Genomic DNA, 25,877 nt, shown 5'->3' on the forward strand with positions numbered 1-25,877 from the left:
GCGCGGCGGTGATACGAGCGCAGTCGTCGCCTCGGTCTCGTCGTCAACCTGGACGACGACGACACTGGCTAGTCCTGCAGGCCGCGCAGGAGGCGCGGGGACGCCGGTCAGGGCTGCAGCTACCTCGCGCAGCCGAAGGAGGAGCCCAGCGACAAGGAGTACGAGTACGCGGCGGTGATGTACCACCGCGTAGGCCGTGGCGGCTATGGCGGCAACGTCGGTTACTAGTTTTAGTTTTTTTAAATGCCTATGTTTTTAAATTTGTAGAAATATTGGATAATTATGGTTTAACTATCTATAAATCTACTATTTCTATGAATTGTGTTACATTTTGAAAAAAATAGTATAGGGTGAGAGGATCGTATGCCGCATCTAGAGGGGGGTGTGAATAGGTGCTACCCAATTTTAGTCAATGAAAGCTTGACACAAAGGTAAATTCTCTAGATATTGCAACTATGTGAATTTACCTAGATGACAAGATACATAAGTAAGCAAGATATCACTAAGCAAGATATAACAAAGCAATAAATTAAGGATAGAGGTAACCGAGAGTGGAGCACGTGGAGATACCATGGATGATTTCCGTAGTTCTTTTCTTTTGAGGGGAAGTACGTCTACGTTGGTGGGGTGTGGTTGCCACGAAATAATAACCAATGCCACAAAGGCCTCACCCTATTCGCCGGTGAGTAACGCCACGAAGGCCTAGCTCACTTGTCTACTAAGGGATTTTCTCGAGGCGGAAAACGGGTCTTTACAAGATTCTTGGGGCACACATCCACAAAAAAATTGGAGACTCCCAAAGCTGTGACAGCACAATAACAAGAGATCAAATCAAGTAAACAACAACTAGGGTTTCCAAAACAAACACTAGCAAATGTGCCCTCAAGTGAATATGGGGGAAATGCAAATCGGTTTGGTGAAGACGTAGATCAGGGTCTTCTCCTTCGATTCTCCAAAGATCAAGAGTTTTGGGTGGTTGAGGGAGAAGATGAAGTGAATGTAGTGGCTCAGCTGGAGGTGTTGTTCTTGAGCAAATCGAGCAACTTAAGCTTTGGGAAGAAGAGGGGTATTTATACCCCTCAAAAATTCGAGCTATTGGTGAAATCTGGGGCTGAATATCCGTCCTAAGTAAGGGCCGGAATATCCACCCCTCCGCCCTCGAAATATTCGACCAAATTTTCGGGAGGGGTGGGGGGGGGTATACTGTAAGCCAGGCCGCTTAGTCCTTAGCCAATTTTTTTTTGGAGGGGGGGGGGGGCGGATAATATCTGGCCCCGGAATATCCAGCCTCGGGCAAAAACCCCTTCCTTTTTCAACTCGGTTTCTTCATTTTTCTTTCTTTTCATCATCTATTCAATATAGATCACAATCTACACCACTTAATACACATTAGAGTATCACACGTTATCATCAAACACTCAAAACCATACTAGTAGAGAGATGTTTTCTTTCATAGGGGCCGCAACTGGGAGCCGTCCAGCCCCTATTTATGTTTTACCGTCAGCGACCCCCAATATGAGCCCTAAAACGTCAGTGACCCGCGGTGGAGATGCTCTAACCCATCAGCACAGTACTTATCCGTACGTATGTTGTCCTAGTCTAGTCGAGGCGTTAGTGCATGCTTAATTAGTGCATCGCACGTGCTGCGCCCTTGACCCGAACGCCGAGCACACAACTATTGGATGGTTAGAAGGGTGGTTGTACCCCCAGCCTATCAGAGTTCAAACATAAAATTTGACATGTGTATGTCTCATAAGACGGAGTATCCAGGGAAGTGACGTTTCCGTAGATAGCGAGATGTTTATGGTGACTTAATCATTTTAAGATCCACTCCGCTGGCTAAATCTTTCGAAGATGCTCATAGAGATACCATATACGAGAATGCGCGTTTTATGTGAGCGTATGTGGTTCTAAAAGGAAAAACTCAACCGCTAAAATTGGTGGAGCCAAAACAACGGGTTTGAACAGAAGACAGGAGGAGGCACAGGCGGGAGGTCAGAGGTTCCTCGCGCCGGCCGGCGTGAATTATTGGACCGGACCGGATCTGATCGGACTTTGGAGGAGAATAAAATGGCACATCTCATCAATGCGGTAGAGGCCGTGCCCAACCTTGTTCGAGGCAAGAAGAAAAAAAAAGGACAGGACTGGTGCAAGTGCATTAAAACTAGCAGCTGTACTAGTCGATCGCTCTAGGAGTAGAGCAAGCTAAGAACATTAGGGTTTGCCAAACCGTTCTCCAAACGGTGTCGAATCGAGCGTTTGAACGACGTATTTTGTTCGTGTCGTGTTTGGGGATATCGCTCTTCAGCCGCGTCTCCAAACGCCATCTCAAACGTTTTTAAAATGGTTTTTAAAAACATAATTATTTATTAAATATAGCATACAAATAAATATGTTCGCGGAGATTGTTTTCAAATTAAAATACAACAAACAATAAAATAACTAAACAAATGTAATAAGTGGGGCTAGATCAAGGTGCCGCGGTATGCTCAACGAGATCAGCTTGAAGTTGATCGTGAACATTGCTCTCACGGATCTCTACGTGCATGATGAGGAAATCAGCAAAATCTGCAGGCAACTCATGATCAACCTCCACAAGAGGGTCCTGACACGTATAGGGACCAATATGTGTCCTGGCATTATTCTTGTGGTCATCCTCGATGATCATGTTGTGCATGATCACACAAACCTGCATGACGTCCCACATTTGATTGTGATACCAGCTTAGAGCAGGGTACCGGACAATTGTAAATTGAGCTTGAAGCATACGAAATGCCCGCTTGACATCCTTCATGCAAACCTCCTGTCGCGCAGCAAAGTGGGAATTCTTCTAACCTGGTGGAGCTGAGATTGTTTTGACAAAACTGGCCCATTTTAGATATGTACCATCGGCTAGATAATAACCTTTGGCATATTAGTATATTGGTGGCCATTGATCTCATAGTTGCATGTTGGAGCATGCCCGCCAGGGCTTCGACCTCTTTTTTTTTTAACCGGAGTAGCTGCGGTGAGCCAGTGTACCCCAATACGTGCATGTACAAGTGCGAAAGGTTCGTCTCTGGACAGGCACAGTTAAACCCTCGATTAAAAAAAAGATTATTTTGTTGCGTTGTGGCTGCACGTATGTACGTACACAGTGCGCGAGCAGGCCGAGTAGGCTGTGCTACAGTAGTTAGTAGGAGTGGCACGGTATGTCGGTATGGGCCAGTCCAGAGCCGGATATGGGCTATAGATGGACGCCACAAGTGGGCGGTGGCCACGATGCCGGCGAGGAGCCGCGCGTAGACGGCGGTGTCGGCAACAAATTCGTGGGTCCTTGAGTTGGGTGCTGCCTGTTTTTCACCGTCCAGGAAAAAGAGCCGCTTTTACCTGTGCATGCGGTTTTGTCAACGTGCCGAGGTCGCTGCTCGATCGGTAGCAGTGGCGCTAGGCGGCCGAGGACGATGAAGAGGTCTCAGGGCATCTCCAGCGGCGCGACGCATTTTAGCGTCCACGCGCGTCCATTTGCGTCGGTTCTTTTGATCGAAAACGACCGCGCGTCCGTTTGCGTTGGGGGTGGCTCCAGCGGCACGACGCATTTTTTTTTAGGATGAATCATTTTTTTTGAACTGAAACATAATTTACAAAAACTGAAACATAACTTACATACTTGAAAACATAAAAAAAACCCTAAAACGCCTACTGCTGCGCATCGTGGCCGTGCTGCTCCTCGTCGCTGTCGAGCAAGATGACCTCAGGTATGTCCCACGGCCAGTAGCCATCCGGGGAGCGTACGCCGGGCGCGATGGCGGTGCTCGAGGTTGAGGAGGCTGCGGGCGAGGCGGCGGTGGAGGCGCCCGAGGCTGCGCGGCGTGGCGGCGGATGAGGAGCCCGGCCATAAAGGCCATTGCGGTAGTGGGAGGCGCCCAAGGGCGTGGCGACGGTGGAGGAGGCGCCGCCGAGTCCGGGAGCGCTGTCGAAGGGCTTCATCCGCGGACGAGCCGGCGGCATGACGGCGGTGGCGTAGCGAGGCAACGGCGGCCGGACAGGCGCGTCGTACTCGGAGACGAGGAGGCCGACCTTGGCCATCTCGTCGTCGCGTCATGTTGTCGGGGAACTCGAGTTCCGGCCCTCCGCCATGGCTCGCCGCCATTCGTGGAAGACGAGGCCGACGTAGTCGTCGGCTGTCGTCCTTCACGTCCTCGCTATGGTACGCGAGCGCCTCGATGTAGTCGTCGTACATGGCGTAGGCTTCGTCGTCGTCGTCCTCGTCCTCGCGGTCGTTGTGCTTGCGGGCTGGCGACGACGCGTCGGCGCCTGGCGGACGACGAGCCGGCGGTGCGGGGCCGAAGGGATAATCCCCGTCGCCCATGAAGCCGGCCCTTCGTCTGCTGTCCGTCTTCGTGGACGAGTACGTACGCCAACTCTCCGAGTCGATGGCGTACGCCGGATCGGCGAGGAGGTCCGCCGGCGGATATCGCCTCCGCCGCCGGGATCTCCTTGGTCCGCTCGGGCTCGCGCGCCGAGTGCTCGGAGGGATGGGCACCCGGCGGTAGGCCGAGCCGCCGGCCGCCGGCGGCCGCACGCCGGACCGGACGTCGCACGGCACCCATTTGCCGTGCATGAGCCTCCCGCCGTGACGGGGAGCGGCACCTTCTTGCTGCCGCTGCCGGAGGCCTCGAAGTCGTTCTTCTTCCCCATGGCGCAGCGGCGGTTGTGGTGCGAGTGGAGCCGTGGGCGAAGGAGCAACGCGGCCGCCGGACTTTTAAGGGCGGCCGCGCACGGGATACGATGCCATTGAAGACGGCGCGAAGCCCGGCCGCCGCCCGCCGGTGCACGCGCGAACAGGAAGGCTGCGGCATTCATGGCGGCGCGTGACGCGAAGCGATGGCCGCGGAAGCGATGCCCTCCATGCAGGCTCGCTGCCAGGCGGGCCCGGTGGAGACCGCAGCGGACACTTTGCGCGTCCGCGCAGCGTCCGCCGAGATGCAAACCTGACGCATATTTGGGCCAGGTTTGCGTCTCCGCGAACGGCCCGATCACTTTGCGTCGTGCCGCTGGAGACGGTGGCAGACGCATTTACGACCAAAACGAACGCAAACGGTCGCGCGCCGCTGGAGATGCCCTCACCGCTCGCTTTCCTCGCTTTTGCATGGTTTGGCTTTGCCCCATCTCTTCTCGCCTCGTCGCCACAGGACAAACATATGTGCATGCAAAGGCAAGCCAGAGCCAGCGTGCCTGCCACGGGTGCGCTGTGAAATCAGTTTTACCAGTTATTGCCATCGACAAAAAAATAATACCGAACCATATTTTTGGTGTTCAAATAATTTACTCAATTTTTAGAAAATATGTTAAATTTTGGATTAAATACTAAATTTGTTTGACAAATCTTGGCTGGTATTCAGCCTGAAATAACGTTGCCCACCTTTCAACAAATGTCGGTCGGTGGACTGGTGTACTACTCTAGAAGAATTTGACCGATGCAACGTCGTAATTGTCCGCGTGTGGGCACATGCAGATTTCAACAAATATTCTACTCCCCGAGCAAAGTACTGTGCATCGAGAGTCCGTACTTACGTACGTGGTCCTACTACCATATCACAGTCGCGTTAGACCGCACATGTTGCACCCGTGACACTGCCAACCCCACAGCCACAAGCATCGTGTCAAATCCACGGCTAAAATTGCCCGAGCCAAAACAAACAGTTAAGAGCACCTCTAGCCACCCCAAAGCGCGTGTGGATTCGATCGAGCGTTTAAGCGCCGCCGCCGTGTTGTGCTGCTTTTGGGCTCATTTCCAGACATGTCCCTAAACAAAAATTAAAGAAAATTAAATTTCAATGAAAAACACTGAAATTCATTCAAATTTGTTATATATTACAAGGTTTTGAATCAAATTCAACTAAATTTAAACCAAAATAAATTAATGGCGCATGCGGGCACCGGAGCGATCGTACTACCAGAAGAAGTTGTAGCCCTCGTCAGCGAACGGCTTGCCGCGAGGGTTGGCAAGCTCGTCCTTCACCGCGCCGCTGGGAACAACTTCGTTGTCGTAGCGCGTGAGGTCGACACGACGGCTTGTCATTGCCGAGAGCTGAACGACATCCTCATTAGCCTTTGACGCAGCCATGGCGGCGTTCGTGGCTGCCTCCTCGCCGTAGTCGTCACGGACGAGCGCCTCCATCTTCAGAGTGGCTGGAGGCACGTCCTCCATCTCGTCGTCCTCCTCTCCATCGTCGTAGTCGACCTCGTCCTCGTTGTCGAGCGCGGTGTCGCCGAGCAGGAAAGCGTGCGTACCGCGGATCGTCTGACACTCCTTGGGCTCCCAGGCAAGGAAGGCGCGCAAGAAATCTTCGCGCATGCGCACATCGTCATACTGCAGCGCTGGTGTCAGCCACTCGATTTGCCGGCGCATCTTATGGCGTAGCGCCCGACAGTCCGTGGGCGAAGGCGGAATAGGGATCCTCCCCCTATTCCGATGCCACCCGTGTGGCAGGAGACGCCGCGATTGTGGCAGGGGTCGACATGCGCCCACCACTGGTGCGCCTCCGACATCTTCACGTAACGCCTGTTGCAGAGGAGGAACCGGTGCAGCCATCACCGCATCCGCCTATGGACCGATAAACTGCGCCGAATGTGGGGAGGCAGCAAGTAGGCGCGCACAATGTTACGCCGAGGCAGAGAGTCCCAGCGTCGGTGAGCGGACAAGCACTCCGCCTTGTGGTCATTGGCGGACTTTTTGATGCAACTGGGCAGCTTCATCTCTGCGGTGGAAATTGTGGCGATCGTGGGAATTGGGGAGAAGAGGCGGACGTAACTACGGTTTAAGTACCCCTGACCATCAATGCCAATGCGGGCACGCGCAGCTTCCAACGCTAGCGGCAACAATGTGGATGCAGGAGTTGAGGTGTCCGACGCAGTGATTAGCGATGGCCTTGATGGCTAACGCTGCTGGTGGTCATCTTTCTGCCGTCGGGTTGTTTCCATACGGCCCGTAGCACGCGTGACCAGACACGCACGGTGTATCGCAGCGTCCGCACCCGACGCATCAGTTTCTCGAACGTAGTGGACCGACGGATCAAGGCTCAATCCGGCATTTCGACCCATGAGTACGTCTGCTCATGGGCACCCGACCCAAATGGATAGGGTATGGGTCTCGATGTTCGCCCATGGAAACGACCCATGGGCAACCCGATTAGTCGTGGGTCGGTCATGGGTATCAGTCTATGCCCACAGGTTGCCCGATGGGTCGCCCGATTAATATTACTACTTAAAACAATTGAATTATTTTGTATTGTATGTGGGCTATGATACACATACATTATACATGTAGACAGTATACATCGTTTACAGAGAAAGCTCTTGTATCCAGACACCAAACATGTGCATATTAGTACTACTTGTAGTCACAAAGTCATGAATGGGAACACACCACTCTTCGTCCTGGCAGCCCAACAATATGCCGATGTATTCTAAATATTTGGTTGCGTCAAACTCTCCATTTTTTGTACCGATGGGTTGCCCGATTGGTTCGGACTGCCCGATGGGTTTGGGCATGGATCTCATTCCTTACCCATGAATAGGATCGTGAGTTACAGGTGTACCCGATAAGGATGATGGTGTGCCCGATAAAGATGATAGGCATGGGTCTAATTTAGATTGACCCGATCAAACCCGACCATTGCTGGCCTTAATCAAGGCGAACGGGTAGGACGGTTTTGGATGCGGGAGAACCTGATAGGTTGGACTGCTGGAGATGCCGTGGCAGCAGAGCAAGCTGAGCTACGGCCGGAAGTACCTTTTGGTGCGCGCCTAATCCGAGCTCGTCTCGTGGCACCTACGTACAGTTAGGGTATCTCCAACCGGGCTACCCAAACGGACAAACGGACATCAGATTGGTCCGTTTGGGTAAAACCAGCTCCCAACGCGTGGACCTAAACTAATAACGGACAGCTGCCGCGTCCGGAACGACCCAAAGCTGAACCAAATTTGCGTGGCTTTTGGGGCGAGCCGGACGAGCGCGGACGTGCTTTTCCATCCGCACATGTCCGTTCGTGGCCCATTTGGCAGTGACACGAAAAAGCAGCCACATCTTCTCTCTCCCCTGCTCCCTCTCTGACTGCTTTTTCCCATGGATATCTTCATCCTCCCCGCCGGATTGGAGCTCGCGTAGCTCTGTTCCGCCGTCCACCTCCGCTGGAGACTCCCGGCGCCATCGCCTCCCTTTTTTTTCATCCCAGCTAGAAGTCGCCGGAGCCGAAATGAGCGCCTCGGGCCTCGACGCCGCCGAGCAAGACGAAGATGGGGCGGAGCTCGCCGGAGCGGGACGGGGGCGGAGCTCGCCGTGCGTGCCTCACCATAGCCGAGCCTAGGACGCCCGCGCCATGGCCGGGGGTACCGCTCCGCCCAGCTCGCGCCCAGCTGCCCATGGCGGCAAGGGGAACCGCACCCGCGGCGAGCAACGGGGCCGCGCCCGCGTCGGCAAGGGCGGCCGCCACGGCGGACGGGGCCGTGCACGCGGTCGTCTCCGTCTGGTAGGAAGCTGCGCGTCGGGGCGGCCTCGCCTTGCAGCGCGTCGCAGCGGCCGTGCGTGAGGCGCTCGTCCCGGCCAACCTGCTCGACCCGGAGTACCACGCCGCCGCGGCGCTCGACGCGCTCAGGATGGTCTCCGCGCAGGTTTCCCGCAGGCCGCAGCGGGCACAGGCGGCGAACGGGCGACAGCCCACGGCGGCGCACGGGGCAACTCCTGCGGCGACGGGGCCGCGCCCGCGGCGGCGCACGGGCCAGCACCCGCGGCGACGAGGCCGTGCCCACGGAGGCGCATGGGCCAGCACCAGCGGCGACGGGGCCGCGCCCGCGACGGCGCAAGGGGCAATGCCCGCGGCGAGGATGCGCGGCGGGGGACTTCGGGGACGCGGGCTGTGGGGCGGAGCGAGAAGCAACGGGCAGGAGCTGGGTTTCTCTGCAGCAGCCGCGGAGGGCGACGACATGGGCGAGGCGACGGCGGAGGGCGACGGCATGGGCTGCCGGGGGACGCGAGCACGGGAGAGAGGCGGCCACGGGAGAGCCCCAGCGCACGGCGGCGGCGGGCGAGCCCCGGCGCACGGCGGCGGCGGCCATGGGCGAGCCCCTGCGCATGGTGAACGGCCAAAGGAGGGAATCGGCCGGGGCGAACAACACAGAGAAGCGCCGTCGCGTGTGATGGCCGGCAACTAGTACTACTAGGAAGAAGGAGAAGAAATAATTATTTGGGTCAGAGCGTTGGGTATACTGTGCGATCCAAACGGATTTACGGACCGAAACGCTGTCCGCGTGTCCGCGCGACGACCCAAACGACCCAAAACGGACGTCCGTTTGGGTCGCTGTGTTGGAGATGGCTATGGGTACGGGCCACTGCAGCTATGTGTACAGTAGCGTTGTATCACCGGAATGGCAAGACAGCGGGATTTGCTCCGCGGCCACGCTGACGCCCGATTCTTTTGTTGGGTTGCGGCTGCACGCTATACGTGCACAGTGGGCGACGCTGGCGCCAGCAGACACAGGACGCTACTGCACTCACTAGGAGTGGGCATGGTATGGGCTCTAGATGGACTGCACAGTGGGCGGAGGCTAATGCTGACGGCGGTTTGATGCAACGGTGGGCACGCAGTGCAAACCCCGTGTGGCTCTGGCACGGTCGTTCAGTTTTGCAGTTTTTCACCGTCGAGTAAAAAAGGAGCAGGCATTTCTCCTGTGCATGGCCAGTTTTGTCAACGTTGTGCCTCGATCGAATCCCTTTACCACGCCCTTCTTGTTGCTTTCCTCCTCCTCGCCGGCACGCATCTGGAGCGGCACGGCCGATTCTTGTTCATACCGTTTGTGCTGAAACCTGGGTGGTGAACAGTCTCTTTTCACAGTGCTCCCGCTCGCCGGTTTTGGGAACCTGCTCCTGCTGGCCCGAATGAGTAAGCGCCGTCAATGGAAAAACCATTTTTTTCGTGCTATAGAAAAGCGAAAACTTAAACACCTAGTTGGTAGTCCTTGTGAATTAAAAACATGCGAGCTATTGGTCCACACTCACTTTGTGGCAAAAGCTCGCATCAAAGCACTCCCCATGGTGCGGGAATGCCTGAAACGGCCATTTCCCATTGCCAAGCCCGAGATGGCTAAACTTGGATTGAAGTACCCGCCCGTTGCATGCATGGGAGAGTTGGAGACACGGCTATTACCCCTTTCTCCACTTGTCGCACTCTAATCACCGCTCCACTTCCACACTCTCCCCCCTCACATCCCATCAACCACAACATGGACGCATCGCCGCCTCCGCCTCCTGCCCCACCAATTCCGACGACTAGGATTGAGCGTCCATGCCGTGTAGGAGCACTCATAGCTCCGTGGCGGTGATTGACTAGGCATTGGTCTCGGTTCTCAATCGGGCCTCGTCGTTTGCTAGTACGTGGCCGCACACGCCGATGAGGGCGGCAACGACAGCCATGGCTGTTGCGGGGGCTTTCATCTGCAAGCATAGAGATGGCTAGATTTGATTCCCCGAAAGGCATTGATTCTCGGCGATATGCAAAGATCAATGTGGGGTGACCGGTGGCAACATGGAGATGTCTCAATCGCCAGGGTTCGACGCCATGCCAAGAGGCGGTAACAGAGAGATGGCTTGTCCCCTAGCCTTGTTTAATAACAACGCCATGCTCCTCCCGAACACGCCATGTTCGCCAACACATGCAACAACGGCACCTCCCTGTCTGATTGTAAGTACTCAAACCCCTTCCTAATTTTGGCGGTAAGGTTTTCTTAGGGATTTCATAGATCCATGCAATGTTGCTCTAACTCGTCGATTAGCGCTTTCGGTAGTCAGTTGAAGTATAGATATGTAGGCTTCTGCGTTCATTTGGTCACCGACGTTGACATGCACGGATGCTTGTGACTTCAAGCTCCGAGGGTAGAGAAATGGTGCTTTCCGGGCAGAGCACCAGTGCGGTAATCACCAGCATTGACATGCACGGCCATGCTCACGAGCGGTCTATGCACGCAGTCGTGGAGTGGCAATCTTCACACATTGCGAATTTGCAAATTATGGTGATCATCGCGCGCCAGTATGCATGCATATATGCATGTCAATCCCAGTGATCACCGCAACACAACACTGCGACTGCGTCCTCCTTCTATGGGAAGGGGGCGGGGTGGTCAATGGGGATTGAGCTTCAGTGACTTTGTCAGCCCACAAAGTCAGTGACTTTGTGTCACTTACAAGTGGAGCAATGTGGGGTACATATAATGAAGGGTTCCACCTGACCCCACTTGTAAGTGACATAAAGTCAGTGACTTTGTGAGATGACAAAGTCACTTAAGCTCAATCCGGTCAATGTGAGGACGCGGGAGGAAGCGCATGCTATCCCGCCAAATGTATCCGTGGTCCAAATTTTAGTGGACGGATAGGTCAGTACACATTAGTCGATCAGTTTGGATCGCTGTCGACTTGTCAATGGGAGGCCAGCAGATGTCCAGTGTCTGCAACGAACTCGTAGACTGAGAGTACTAGTGGGTCTAGTTTTCTGCCCGTCCCAAAAGGCCACAATTATTGTTCACTTATTTTTTAAGGGCATCTCCAGCGGCGCGATGCAAACGGACGCTCAGCGACCGTTTTCGTCCGCCGTAATCGGAAATGCGTCTGGCACTACTTCCAGCGTGGCGACGCAAAGTGACCGGGCCGTCCGCGGAGACGCAAACCTGGCCCAAATATGCTCCTCGGATGCGTCTCTGCGGACGTCCGGAAACATCCGCTCGCGTCTGGCGGACGATTCGTCGGGCCCGCCTGGCAGCGACCTTGCGTCGATGCATCTTCTGAAACGCGCCAGCGACTGCGCCGCTGCGTCGCTTCGGCACTCTGCGCCACGTTAATGGCGACGATGCCTCGGCTGCCGAGCGGCCGCCCACCTCCGCCAACCACGTTAATGGCGACGCCACGCGTCCCGCGGCCACCGCATGCCGCCGGCCTATATAAAGGGCGCGCGTTCTTCTTCCTCATCCACTCCTCCAAAGAAACCCTAGCCGCCACAAAGCTCGACCGTAGCGCCGCCTAGGTGTTCCTGCGCGACGCAGCCCGGGCCCGCGAGGAAGTCCATGGCCAGTCCTGGTGGCCGGCGAGGCGGTCGAGGCCGCGGCCCTGGGCGCCCCCGTGGCCGGGGCAGGGGCCGCCGTGGTGGAGCAGCTACGGCCCCACGCTGGCCGTCGCCTACGCCCTCCTCGTCCTCGTTGGAGGAGCGCTGCTTCGAGTTCCTCCTCCGCATCGACGACGACCCACTCGCCATCAAGCGGCTACCGGACAAGTTCGCCGAGATCGTCGATGGTGTCGAGCCAGCGCAGTTGCAGCTACGGGAGACCAGGCCGCAGCCTCGCCGCCGGACCGTGGAGGTCCTGTTCGACGGGCAAGGCAAGATGTACCCGCACACGGGGTGGGACAAGTTCGCCCGTGACCTCGACCTCGAGCCCGGCCGCCGACTCACCTTCCTCTACGAGGGGACGGCGAGATGATCGTCAAGGTGTTCGACGACACGGCTTGCCGCAGGCACTACCACACCGACGACTCCGGCTCCGACACCGATAGTTAGAACGTTGAGTGTTCTTTCTTTGCGGCGAATCCGGCTACGGGCCGGACGAAGCCGATAGTCGAGGTTTTTGGATGTTCGCCTCATCGGTAGAACCAACAAGGGCACCATCTCCTCCCGCTGGATTTTCCGGTTTGGGTGATTGGGTGTGCCCTTGAATGTTCTTTCTTGGCGACGAACATACGGAAATCAACACAACTGGCTTCTTTTAAAAAAAAAATTATATTTGTGTCCACCATGGTTCAAACTATGTGTTAGTTTGTGTAAACCATGTTCCAAACTATGTGTTAGTTTGTGTAAAATCATGTTTCAAAATGTTATATTTGAAACTATGTTTAAATGGAGAAGAGGGAAAAAAGGAAAAAATAAATAAATGCGTCGCCCCGCTGGAGCAGACGCCAGACGCAAACGGACGCGCGGACAAAAACGGTCATTTTTGCGTCCGTAGCGCGACGCAAACGGACGCTCGCGAACATTAAAATGCGTCGTGCCGCTAGAGATGCCTGCCCTAAGGGAAAAAGGTGGTACATTACTTGCCACCACGGATACGCTCCCATGGAATGCACCCAGTTTTCCAGATGGGATCCATGAACCCATGCTTCACTGTTTACCCATTTCCTGCAGGAGTTATGGAGCCAAATGATTTGTCCCCATTGTACTGTTCTCTTGCCGGTCCAGGAAACGGCATGGCGGGCGGAAGAGCGTCCTGTCGGCGAGTTAGACACGAGCAGTCCAACAGATCTTCGTCAAGAGGCCATCAGGCCCATCACCCAATCATGGCTTGCTTATCATCGAGCCGGCCTGCTGTTACCAAGGCCGGAACGGCCCAGTAGATGATCTTGAGCGACTGGTTAGAATGCCCAATGGCAACGAGTTTCTACAAGAGGCAGGAATTCCCTTGCACAAACGAGAAAACAAACAAGCATGACTTCAACAAATATAACGTCTGCAGATCAACAACGCTATTGCATAAAGAATTCCTGCCAACCGTGACACACCGACTGCATAACATAATGTACATGTGCTACTCTAGCACAGCTCTGCGTTACTGTCCACACAAGATCTGTATCTATCTGCATAATACAAGCTCAATGACTGCTGACGGTGGTATCCCAGAGACAGGACTCTTCCGGAGCGCTGGGATGGGTTGTTCTGCGCCACACTTGTAGATTAGCAGACAATATCAATGTAGCTGAATCATGCATCCCATGCAAGGTAGGAGTTCAAACACATCAAGCCTCTTTTCTTGTTATCCTGACAAATAGCAAAAACAAACAGTCTTGAGATAGGCCACTTTCGAGACTAGTAAGATAAGGCGAGAGATTCCCAGACCTGAAGCAATAGATTCCAAGAGCAAGCTTGATCTCATGACAGACCGAAACGGCAAGATGCAGGTACAGACCCACTGTTGCAGACAAATAAGGCATTAGATGTAAGTGTGTGTCATGACCACACATGCAAAGCAGGTGGTAGATTAGATATCTACATGGCACTTCACGATTGCAAGACAGATGCAAGGCTATTCAACTGAGAGGGGCCACATGCTTCAGCTTTCAAGGTTTCAAACTAAATTAAGAGTGGAAGAAGCACTTCACCTGTGTACGCAGTGTACAGAACAAGAACCAGAAGCTCATCAGCTAAAGGGGTCCTATCAACAACAACGATGCATCTTTTAGCTTAACTCCGCACAGGTACAGTTGTGTGTTAATAATACTAGGTGCAACGAACATCAAGGAACTTACCCATTGTTAATCTTCGCGGCCAGAGCATTCGCGATAGCAAATGGAAGAAACACCAGAGACTGAAACAAGAGATATTTGGCCATTATTTTGTATTAATCTTGCACTCTGTGTATGCAACAAAGCAAAACAAATAAGGCCATTATAAGCAACAGACATACCATGCACATTCCAGTTTTTAGACCTTTGGGCTCGTCACACAAGTGAGCAAGTATCATCCTTCCCTGTCCATGCATGACAATTTCATTCATAATATGGAAAAACAAGTGGCCTACCCCAACTTGCTTGGGAAAAAGGCATTGATGTTGTTCATGATCATTGGTTAGTTTATGCGCTAGGCCCACTTTTAAGTCCATCCATAAGAACAGAGTCAAACTGTTTCACCACGAAAAGCAACATGCAATAGGACAAATAACATCGAGGAACACAGGACTATCTGCATCTGTGGTGTATGTTAGTTGTAAGGTGATTTATTTCTCCATGTTAGTCATACCCAAGTCATTAGGTGCTTTACGAATTCCATATGTCCAGGTGCATAAGACCTATCCAGTTCCCCCCATATAACTCTACTTGCACACCGTGCATGAACTTTTCTGAATTTATCATTTCAGATCACAAAGGAGAGTCAAAGTTTTGAAAGCAATCGCCTTCAGATTAAGGGAAGCATATCATATCTATAAAAACAAATTTACATTGAACTGAGAATTCTCATCGTAATCATGTGTAGTCTACTACCAGTTGATCTAAAGTAAGGGTCAGACCAATGCATCAAAAGTCATTTAGTTTTGGCTGTTTGAGTGCTTAGTCAATTTTGAGTTAAATTCATGTCAGGGACAAAAATAACGGTTTGTCTGCTCCACAGGCGCCTGCTTTTTGGTTAAAAGGCAGTCGATCTTGTGGGACACTGAACCTACATTCAACTGTTGCTTTTTAAACCATAATCGATGTGAACCTCTTAGGAGGCGTGTAACAACTATCTTTTCAATGAAATGAAACGCAAAGAGTCCTTTGCGTCCTTTGCGTTTTCTCGAAAAAACATTCAACTGTTGATTTTTTAACCAGATTGCACAAAAAGCAAAAGGAATTCAATTTTACAAATAAAGAACCATGGAGCTAGTGAACCCCAAGATTTTTTTCTTTTTCATATGCATAGTTGTAAATCTGCAACTGACTTCGACTGTTATATGATTAAAAAAACAGCCGCTTGCGTTTTAGCAGGCCGATAAATATGAAAAGTACATTATTGCATATTACTAACTATACTCAGCAATTCAGATTCAAGGGACCCAAGAACAAAATGCAACTTACAACCAAATATCCAAAAGCAGAACCAGTTCCGATCACAAGCAGATGTGGCTGGTTCCTCATGATATCTGAAGGAGAAAGATAACACCTGCATAACAAGATAAATAAAACTAGTGTTCCATTCAGAGTTATATTTTGTAATATACACAATGAGAAGACATTCTTATCACATACCAGACAGCAACTCCAGCTAACAGCGCAACAAATGGAAGGAGCTGCAAGCCAGATGTAAAGTCTAAGCATCAAGGGCGCACAAAATATAGTGAGTTAAAACAAAAAAAAATGGCATTGTTCCTTAAATCAGGAATATAGACTATTTTTAAAAATGTTGGCAATGAGCACTCGTCAAAGATAAAAAAAAAAACTATAAAATTAACTCACCAGCTAAGACCTGACTTTGCCATTTTAGATGCTCTAGTGGTCTATAAGCTTTAGGAGGAACTAGTTCTTTCTCTTTGTACAATCTTATGCACTTGTAATTTTGTTGTGCAAAGATATACAAGCTAAGTGACAAAAAACTATCCATATATGTGCAAATAATATTCAAATCATTGCTTGCTGATGGCCTGGAATTTGCAAAAGGACTCTAGCCCAAGACAGCTTCTACAACTTCAAATATTAACAGCTTTAAGTATTTTACATACAGGAATTCCAAGAACTTACCATTGCTAATGCTAGTTCCATGCTTCCTTTTCGTGCATCAACAACTTTTTGGACATTACCGATACTGTGTAACAGGAGAATCAGTGTTTAAGCGAGGAATATCAGCAAGACATATGTACCACAGTGTTGTACTGCTGTTTATTAGGTTACGTGAACATGGAATAAATGCGACAAACACATTCCTTACAAGACACTAATCCGTTTGAATCAATTATTCGATAAATGTCACAGCAGTTTTGGGTATGAAAAATTGCACAATAGGCATATGAATCAGTCATTTGTTAACTTCATGTGATGGACCTGTGAAAAAAGTTACTCGAAAAATAAAAATAGAGAGAGATTTGAACTCACTTGGATCCAACTGTTGGGATTACAGCAAACAGGATCATAAGAATCAGCACAATAACGTACATGGGGATTTCTGATAAAAGTGAAAGAAACAAAATCAGAAGCAGTTTCTGTTAATAGTAACGTTGAGTATATGTGTACTATATGTTGGCAATACAGCCAGCCAATGTAAGCTGTAACTCTTGCGCTGAAAAGAGTAAAGCAAATTGTACATACATATACTGAGAGGCCTATGTTAGTCCCTAAAGCAACATACCTGGAACAAACGGAAGTGGAACCAAACTAATTAGGGGGATAGATTTCCGAAAATCTTGCGCCCACCATTCAGCACCTAGATCGGGAGATAGAAGTGGTTATATAAAAGGAATATACTAAAACATAATAAACACAGAGTTATGTGAACATCAAGTCCTGCTTAGGAAAATTACCAGTAAAAAAGGTAAAGAGGTGGGAGACATAGATCAGCATCAGGCCTTCTGTTGGTCCATTTATTACAGGAAGAATGAGTGTATTTGTAAAGTAGCTGGCAGCATGAGAAATGCAGCGTCAGTAAACAGCAAGAAGAATTTCAACAAATCAATGCAGTAGAAAATATTGTGAAGTAGAAAAAATGATGAGAAATCAAACATAAAAAATAGCATTTTGAATGTTCACGAAGCAGATGTTGAGCCGACTGCTAAGTTTCTTATGTGATCAGTGATCACTAAAAGAACTAGAAGAAATAATACAATAAACTGAGTGATAAGAAAATGGATACATGTAATATGCCAATTTGAAACTCAACTGTGACGAAAATTATCAATAAGTCACCATACATTTGGTGGCATATACTGGTATACGACACACAGAAAAGATTCAGTTGTATTGTTTGGCAAAATCAATCTTCATGCTGCAGCATGTACGGATTACGTAGTTTAAACCCATTATTACAGAAGGAAGGTCACAAGTTCATAATGAAATGAAAAAAGGAAACATTTTGGACAAGAGATTATTTTTTTAAGAGATGTGGAATATGCACACAAATATGAGTTCCAAGGGACTTACTGTTCCCATGTTGCCAGATAAAATGGAACAGCAGCAACAATCCAGAAACAGAATGTCAACCTTCCACACATCAAGGTGCTTCCAAGGGCCAAAGCTTCAAACTAACCCAGCATAAGGATGAACGCAGTCAAGATAGATAATACATATATCTTTTTGTAAGGGGAAGTGAAAGGTCTTAAAAGAAATCCTTACAGCACAGGCAAGGGCATCACATCCTGCCAAATGACAAATTTGCAGAGTGTAAGGTCACGAGAGAGAGAGAGAGAGAGAGAGAGAGAGAGAGAGAGAGAGAGAGAAGGAAATAAATACCATGATCAAAAAGTTCTCCTAGAGGACTTGATGAGCTGGTGCGCCTCGCTTGTTTACCATCAACAGCATCGAAAGTCTAGCAGGAACAAAACAATCTATCAATTGAAGCCCATGAACTTAGATGGCATGATAAGTTCCAGTTTAAGTAGAACTCTAGATAAATGAAGACAAAGGGGTAAATAAACACAGAACACTATGGCAGAAGAAAAGACACCAGGTAAGTTGAAAATGTGTGGTTATCAAAAGGAATTGCTGAAGACCACTCAGAGATAACTCTATAGAATACGACGGCAAATTGTTACCACAGCCTAGACACAGGGCACTATGGCAGAAGAAAATACACCAGGTAAGTTGAAAATGTCATGGTTGTCAAAAGGAAATTGTTGAAACTTTGACCACTTAGAGATAACTCTATACAATACGACGGCAAATTGTTAAAGTCTAGATATTGGCATTATTGGTGTGTTTTGGGTAGTTGTACTTGCATCGGTCAGATAAACCAGTTTAGAACAAGGTTCAGAAAAGTTCTAGGCGTTAATTCCTAGTTTTGCCTCTGCCTAGCGCCCATCTCGTCGAAGCGCGCGCCTAGGCACGCCTTATTTAACCACATACTCCATACTCTCACCAACTTATATATTTGTATGCATGTCTTTAAAGCAAAATAATTCGTCTACACAGAAACAGGCTTAATTTTAATCAGAACTGCCCACTAAGAGTGATTCTCCCTCATTCTGCTACATCAAATAAGGGGTGTAAGCTCAACTGTACATCAGTACTTGGCATATTTCTCCAGATTCAACCACTTAGTGAGATAAAACTTATATAATTAGGTGGCTGTGCTTTTTTTTTCTCTCGAAAATGAGCCGTGCGAAGTGCGAACACTGAATAACAATACTCCCTTATATTAAAAAAAACTCCCTCTGTCCCTATTTACATGGCATCCTCGTTTTTCATGATTTAACTTTGACCATTAATTTGACCAATAAAACATGAGTCATGTGTCATAAGAATTATACCATTAGAAACTTTATTTGAAAATGAATTCAATTCTATACTTTTTGTGACATACAACACATGTTTGGTTGGTCAAATTGATGGTCAAAGTTGGGAGTATGAACAAGGGCAGTGGGAGTATGAACAAACAACACAACGTCCTTCTTTGCCGTAGATTTTACAGTTCGTGTCACAGTAAGAAGTTAAGCCAACTGATAAGCAATAATAGCAAGTATTTACGGAAATTTCACATTGAACACTAGCTTAAGCAATATAATGATGCTCTTTGGTAACCAAACAGGAAAATTTGTATCGACTGGAGCAAGAAATAGTTATCCATTTGAAATCTGAAGCTTAATCTCACACACCTGATACAAGAAGAGAAGTACTCCATGGGCAAGATGGACCCACCGCGGGGGAGCTGTGTCAAGGTGGGGTGAATAAATCTGTGAAAAATAGAGTTATAAGTGGGGAAAAAGACATTACCTAAAAAGGTGTAATGCATCTTAAGGTGAACAAAATAAATAAAGATACTCACATAGCTAAGCAGCGCAGATGTAAGTAGAAACATAAATCCTGTGAGCGTGATCTGAAATTTTGGAAAGGGTCACTACTGACTGCACCAAATAATAAACCCAAGCAAGAATTGACAATATGTTGATCAATCTCTTACCATGTTTGGTCTATATGTTGGTCCACACATGCAATAGAAGAAAAAGATAAGTTAGTTCAGAAGTTCTGCCTAAAAGAATAAAAGAGGAACTTGAAAGCATTTGCCTGCTGTTTACCCAAGACTAGATTTCATTTTACTATACAATATGCATATGTAGCACTATGAAGGTGCAATTGCACGTTTTCTGTTTAGAACAACCGGCATAGCAAACCATTGACTATTTACAGCTGGACAGATTAAGCTAATGTACAAACTAATTGGCAATCCACACAGTTCTAGGGAGTTTTGACATAAGAACAAGACTTGAGTCATATTGACCTGCCTCAGTTCAAAGCGATTTTGTGCGGGGTACAGCTTGTGGAGCCTGCCCTAAATTCCCAAACTGCAGCATCCTTCTTGCTAGCGCATCTACTCTTCACGATTTGACCACGGCACCCTACATACACGCTAGAGGCGAGAAAGGAGCGGGGAGCAGAGTTGCGGAAGGGGACTCACGGCATCCATAGCGGGAAGAGGGTGACGCAGCGGCTCCAGAAGGGCTGGAGCACGTACTTGGCCACCACCGAGTGGTCCTGCCCGCTGTAGCGGTAGCGCTTCAGCGTCTCCACGCCGTGCGCGCCGATGTACACCATCTCCGCTCGGGCTGCCGGCGAGGTGAGGGGCGGCGACTGCGGCGGCGGTCCCGAAGGCGGATGGGGTTCTGTGGAGGGTTGAGAAGGTTCTGGAAGGGTCGGGAGGGTGCTGGATCGCGGTGCCGCGAACCGGGTCGGCGGCGAGATCGGGAGGCGGAGGGGAGTTGGGAACTCGATGGAGTGGGAGTATATTCCTATTCGACTGAGCAGTCAACAGGACGACACCGCTGCCAGGGTGTGGGTCCCACCACTCTCGATTGGCCCACACGGGAGCCTTTTCGGTTCCAGGGGCCGACACCTGTTCTTTCCCGTTTCAATTTTTTTCTGAGAGATAGGGCATCTTCTGTCTTGATTCAGACTTAATTAGTAGACACGTCTTCATCTACACCTACCAAAAGGGAGATGTGTTACCTACACGTGTAAAACTCTGGAAAAGTATCTAACTTCAAATATTGTCGGACATTTTGCTCTTTTAGAGAAAAGAGCACGTAAAATTGTCTGCTTTTTTTTGTGAGAGGAAATTGCATACTTTATTATGTGCTACCAATACTTTATATTTCATTTCCTCCGTTTCAAGATATGAGTGTCACAACTTTTATATATACAAATGTATATATAACTAGGGACTATCTATTTGTCAATCGAGTGTTTTCCTTTTGGGCATCACTCGAAAAATCAAACCAATCAGAACGTTACAGCTGTCAAACAGGTTACAGCTGCCAAACAGAGCTACAGTTGTTTGTGTGCGATCAAAAAAGACCCAAAAAGTTCTTTTCTGGTTCTTTTGTCCGGCCCATTGGCTGACAAAGCTGGAAAGCTAACGGATATTTTGTCCTCGCTTCTCTTCTTGCAACACAAGAAAAACACACAACCTTCTAGAAACTCGCTACAACGAGATCCGGACGAAAAAGAGGGGCAAAAGAACGAGAATAAAAACACCGGAAGAGGGAGCCACTTTACCCCAAGATCTAGACGAGGGAGAGGGTCAACGAGAGGGAAGGAGGAGAGCGGTGGTACTTACCGGATCTCTTGTAGGAGAGGAGGACAAGAGCACAGGATGGAACAAGATGATGGTGATGGAGGGAAAACCCAATCTGTTGATGCGGATCCTGGTTTGGAGAATCGGCAAGCTAGCCAGGTTTGTCCGTTCTTCCCCGATCTCGCCTGTTCTTCCTGCAAGAACAAAGATTTGATTTTCCATGAGAAACCAGCAAGAAGTTTCACTCTACTTCTTCCTCGTTATTCTTGTTGTTGTAGAAACCGCTTGTCATGTACTTGCTATGAAGAAAATGGTTCCTAAACTCCTGTTACGCTACTTCTATGAATAAAATGATTTGTCATTTAATTTGGTCTGGAAAGTACTTGCATCGACAGACAAAGTTTAGGAAAAATGGTTGATGTACAGACTACTTCTATGAAGAAAAGCACTCGTCACATATTTTGGTTAGAAACTAGCATACACAGACAGGAATTCTAGAAAGTGGTTCATGTACTACTAGTTGTCATAACCTCTGGTGAGCTAGAATCCAAGCATACATTGACATGCCAAAAAAATGCAAAGAAAGAAAACATTGACAGGATACACAGTGGAGATTATTTTCCTACAAACTAGCATATACTGACATGCCAAAATATACAAGAAAAACATTGACAGTGATAATACATACCGGCTTTGCAGATAATTTTGAGTCGAGCGAGATAATTTTGAGTTAGTGCTAAAAGAGATGAAACGTCATAATTAACTAGATGGCATACAGACCATTTTGAACCTATTCAAAAAAATGGACAAACTGGTATGTATTAGGAGGGCACGGGGAGGAGTTGATCAAATGACTAACATTTGGGACATCCAGGCCACGGGTGACTACATCAGTGGCAACCATGATAGGAGTCAAGCCAGACTTGAAAGGATCTCAATGCTCTTTCCCTCTGCTTCATATAACAAGCAAACAAAAATCAATCTATAGTAAGACAAAAGATGAGAGTAAAAAAAGAAAATGGCAAAGAAGTGCTATGTCACACACAAGCATGGTTACATGGAAATCAAGTAGCAGCTCTCTCTGAGGTACATGACTTAGTTACATGTGCTTCTTTGTATGTCTTAGTTACATCTGCTACATGTGGAACTGTCCGATAATTTTTATCAAGTATCTGATATATACAAGACAAAAGATGTTGTCTATTTGTAAAAAAGAAATTCAAGTACATTCTGGATCAACTACAAAAAGTCAACATTGATACTGTAATGACAAATACAAATTATTTGTTCAATTGTACAGCTAAATGAAGCAAGTTTGACAAGAGGTGCACACAAATGCACCTCTTGGTCCTAAGCTAGACATGTAACTCAAGCAAGAATCATGGAAAATTAATCTTGGTCCTAAGCTATCAGTGTTGACATAGTGATACGTCTCCAACGTATCTATAATTTCCGATGTTCCATGCTTGTTTTATGACAATACCAACATGTTTTGTTCACACTTTATATCATTTTTATGCGTTTTCCGGAACTAACCTATTGACGAGATGCCGAAAGGCCGATTCTGTTGTTCTGCTGTTTTTGGTTTCGAAATCCTAGTAAGGAAATATTTTCGGAATCGGACGAAATCAATTCGGGGATCTTATAATTTCGCGAAGCTTCCAGAGCACCGGAGAAGGGCCAGAGAGGTGCCAGGGGGGGGCCCACACCACACCCCGGCGCGGCCAGGGGGGGGGGGCGCCCCCTATGGTTTGGGCAGCCCGTGGCCCCTCCGACTCCGATTCTTCGCCTATATAAGCCGTCGTGACCTAAAAACATCGACAGAAAGAACCACGAGACGAAAACCCATCCAGAGCCGCCGCCATCGCGAAAGTCAATTTCGGGGGACAGAACTCTCTGTTCCGGCACCCTGCCGGGACGGGGAATTGCCCCCGGAACCGTCTCCACCGCCGTCTCCACCGCCATCTTCACCGCCATCGCTGCCTCCATGATGAGGAGGGAGTAATCCATCCTCGAGGCTGAGGGCTTCGCTGTAGCTATGTGGTTCATCTCTCTCCCATGTACCTCAATACAATAATCTCATGAGCTGCTTTACATGATTGAGATTCATATGAGTTTGTATCACTACTATCTATGTGCTACTCTAGTGATGTTATTAAAGTAGTTCTATTCCTCCTGCACGTGTGTAAAGACGACAGTGTGTGCACCGTGTTAGTACTTGGTTTGTGCTATGATCATGATCTCTTGTAGATTGCGAAGTTAACTATTGCTATGATAATATTGATGTGATCTATTCCTCCTACATATGCATGAAGGTTACGGTGTGCATGCTATGCTAGTACTTGGTTTAGTCTGTTGATCTATCTTACACTAAAGGTTACTAAAATATGAGCATTATTGTGGAGCTTGTTAACTCCGGCATTGAGGGTTCGTGTAATCCTACGCAATGTGTTCATCATCCAACAAAAGTGTAGAGTATGCATTTATCTATTCCGTTATGTGATCAATGTTGAGAGTGTCCACTAGTGAAAGTGTAATCCCTAGGCCTTGCTCCTAAATACTGCTGAGTTACTATCGCTTGTTTCTTGTTTCTATGCGTTACTATCTGCTGCAATACTACCACCACCAACTACACGCCAGCAAGCTATTTTCACGGCACCGTTGCTACTGCTCATACTTATTTATACCACCCGTATTTCACTATCTCTTCGCCGAACTAGTGCACCTATTAGGTGTGTTGGGGACACAAGAGACTTCTTGCTTCGTGGTTGCGGGGTTGCATGAGAGGGATATCTTTGACCTCTTCCTCCCCGAGTTCGATAAACCTTGGGTGATCCACTTAAGGGAAAACTTGCTCGCTGTTCTACAAACCTCCGCTCTTGGGGGCCCAACACTGCCTACGGGAAAGGAGGGGAACGTAGACATCAAGCTATTTTCTGGCGCTCGTTGCCGGGAGGAAAGGTAAAAAGGCACTCATACTCCGGTTCCAGGTAATAGTACTTTTCTGGCGCCATTGTGTTTATGCTCGAAGCTATTTCCTTTAGATCCTGCAATTGCATCTTTTTGTTTCTTGTTTTTATTTACACTAGTTAGGCATAATGGAAAACAACAAAAAATTTAGTGAGCTTTTTAATCTTTTTCCTGATTTAGAATTGTTTGGTGCAAACATTAAAAAACCAATGGAACCTCATTTGCATGCTAGTAGCGATGTTATTAGTATGAATGCAATTACTGCTAATGCTATGGAGAAGTCTAAGCTTGGGGAAGCTAGTTCTTGTGATCTTTTTAGCTTCCCATCTTTAGGGGAGAAGATTTGCTCTGATAATACTTTATCTCCCATATGCGATAACTCTAATGATGCTTGTGATATTTTAAATGCACCTACTAAAAGTACCCCATATAAAATACCTATGAAAATTATTGAACGTGTTATGGATAACCGCTATGAAGGGGATGGAACTGTGCATCCTGGAGATCATTTACTGATTTTGCATGAATTATGCGGGTTATTCAAGTGTGCAGGTATCTCTATGGATGAAGTGAAGAAGAAATTATTCTCTATGTCGTTGTCTGGTAAAGCGGCGCATTGGCATAAACTGCTGAAGGATGAGCATTCTCTTGATTGGAAGGATATTGTGCATCTATTTTATTCTAAATTCTATCCTCCAAGTGAAATTCACAAAGACCGAAACCGAATATATAATTTCTGGCCTCATGATGGAGAGAGTATTGCCCAAGCATGGGAGAGATTGAAGTCTTTAATGCTCAAATGCCCCAATCATGAGCTTCCGGGTAATATCATTATTGATAATTTCTATGCAAGACTTTCTTCTCAAGATAAGACCTTGCTTGGATGCTACTTGTTCCGGATCATTCACGCGCAACAAAGAAGAGTTTAAAAGGGACCTTCTTGATCGGATTAAGGAGAACGGCGAAGATTGGGAGAACGACAAAGGTAAAGAGTCGAGTATAAATTATGATTATGAATGCATTGAAACTTTTATGGATACCGATAAATTTCGAAATATGAGTGCTACTTATGGTCTTGACTCTCAAGTTGCTGCAAATCTTTATAAAGCCTTTGCTTCTCATTTTGAATTGCCTAAAAAGAATTTTGATAAGTATCATGAACCTTTTAAAGAGGCTTGTATGAAGAATGAAATTGTTGTTAATTATTGTAATGAGCATGCTCAAACTCCTAAGAATGTTATTTCCTATAAGCATGTTAATTTTTGTGGAATACATAGACCTTGTGGAATTAATCAAATCAAAGATGAATATTGTATCCATCATGCTAATGAAAAAACTAGAAAGTGGTTTAGGGCTCTAGATGATCTTGGTAAAAAAGTTTGTGCCCTCTATCCTTTTATTTGTGAAGTTTGCCATGAAGTGGGTCATTTTAATTTTCAATGCTCCTCCAATGATAATTTGAACCCAATGAGTGCTGCAAATTTGTATTGTGATGATGAAATTACTCCTAATCAGCATGATGAACTTACTTTATTTTTGGGGTGTGAAGAACTGTCGAGAAAAATCTCTTTGTTACATATGAGTGATCTTGATATTGATGATGTCCTTCATGGGTGTTTTTCTTATTGCATTGATAATAGCCAT

At 48.1% G+C, this 25,877-nt stretch overlaps 1 protein-coding gene across 1 annotated transcript; it reads right to left on the minus strand.

The window, feature by feature from the left end:
• Positions 1-13,576: 13,576 nt before the first annotated feature.
• On the minus strand, positions 13,577-20,298 carry LOC124671633 (choline/ethanolaminephosphotransferase 1-like). The gene is made up of 18 exons (XM_047207985.1): positions 20,148-20,298; positions 19,653-19,662; positions 19,518-19,568; positions 19,348-19,425; positions 17,987-18,062; positions 17,870-17,892; positions 17,678-17,778; positions 17,062-17,156; positions 16,890-16,964; positions 16,637-16,706; positions 16,286-16,349; positions 15,797-15,837; positions 15,626-15,710; positions 14,479-14,541; positions 14,321-14,379; positions 14,174-14,226; positions 13,911-13,983; positions 13,577-13,832 (listed from the first exon to the last, which is right to left on the minus strand). The coding sequence occupies exons 1-18, from the start codon at positions 20,282-20,284 to the stop codon at positions 13,811-13,813; spliced, it is 1,176 nt and encodes a 391-aa protein (XP_047063941.1). The 5' UTR covers positions 20,285-20,298; the 3' UTR covers positions 13,577-13,810.
• Between the last annotated feature and the right edge of the window lie 5,579 nt (positions 20,299-25,877).

The sequence above is a fragment of the Lolium rigidum genome, chromosome 1, assembly GCF_022539505.1.
Source record: "Lolium rigidum isolate FL_2022 chromosome 1, APGP_CSIRO_Lrig_0.1, whole genome shotgun sequence".
NCBI classification, from domain to species: Eukaryota; Viridiplantae; Streptophyta; class Magnoliopsida; order Poales; family Poaceae; genus Lolium; species Lolium rigidum.

Excerpts from the sequence above, each read along its gene's own strand:
- LOC124671633 (XM_047207985.1), bottom strand. The coding sequence starts at position 20,284 with ATGGTGTACATCGGCGCGCACGGCGTGGAGACGCTGAAGCGCTACCGC. Across the intron at positions 16,350-16,636 it reads ATCCCAACAGTTGGATCCAA|TATCGGTAATGTCCAAAAAG; the intron begins GTGAGTTCAAAT and ends CCTGTTACACAG. Across the intron at positions 15,711-15,796 it reads TTAGCTGGAGTTGCTGTCTG|GTGTTATCTTTCTCCTTCAG; the intron begins GTATGTGATAAG and ends CTTGTTATGCAG.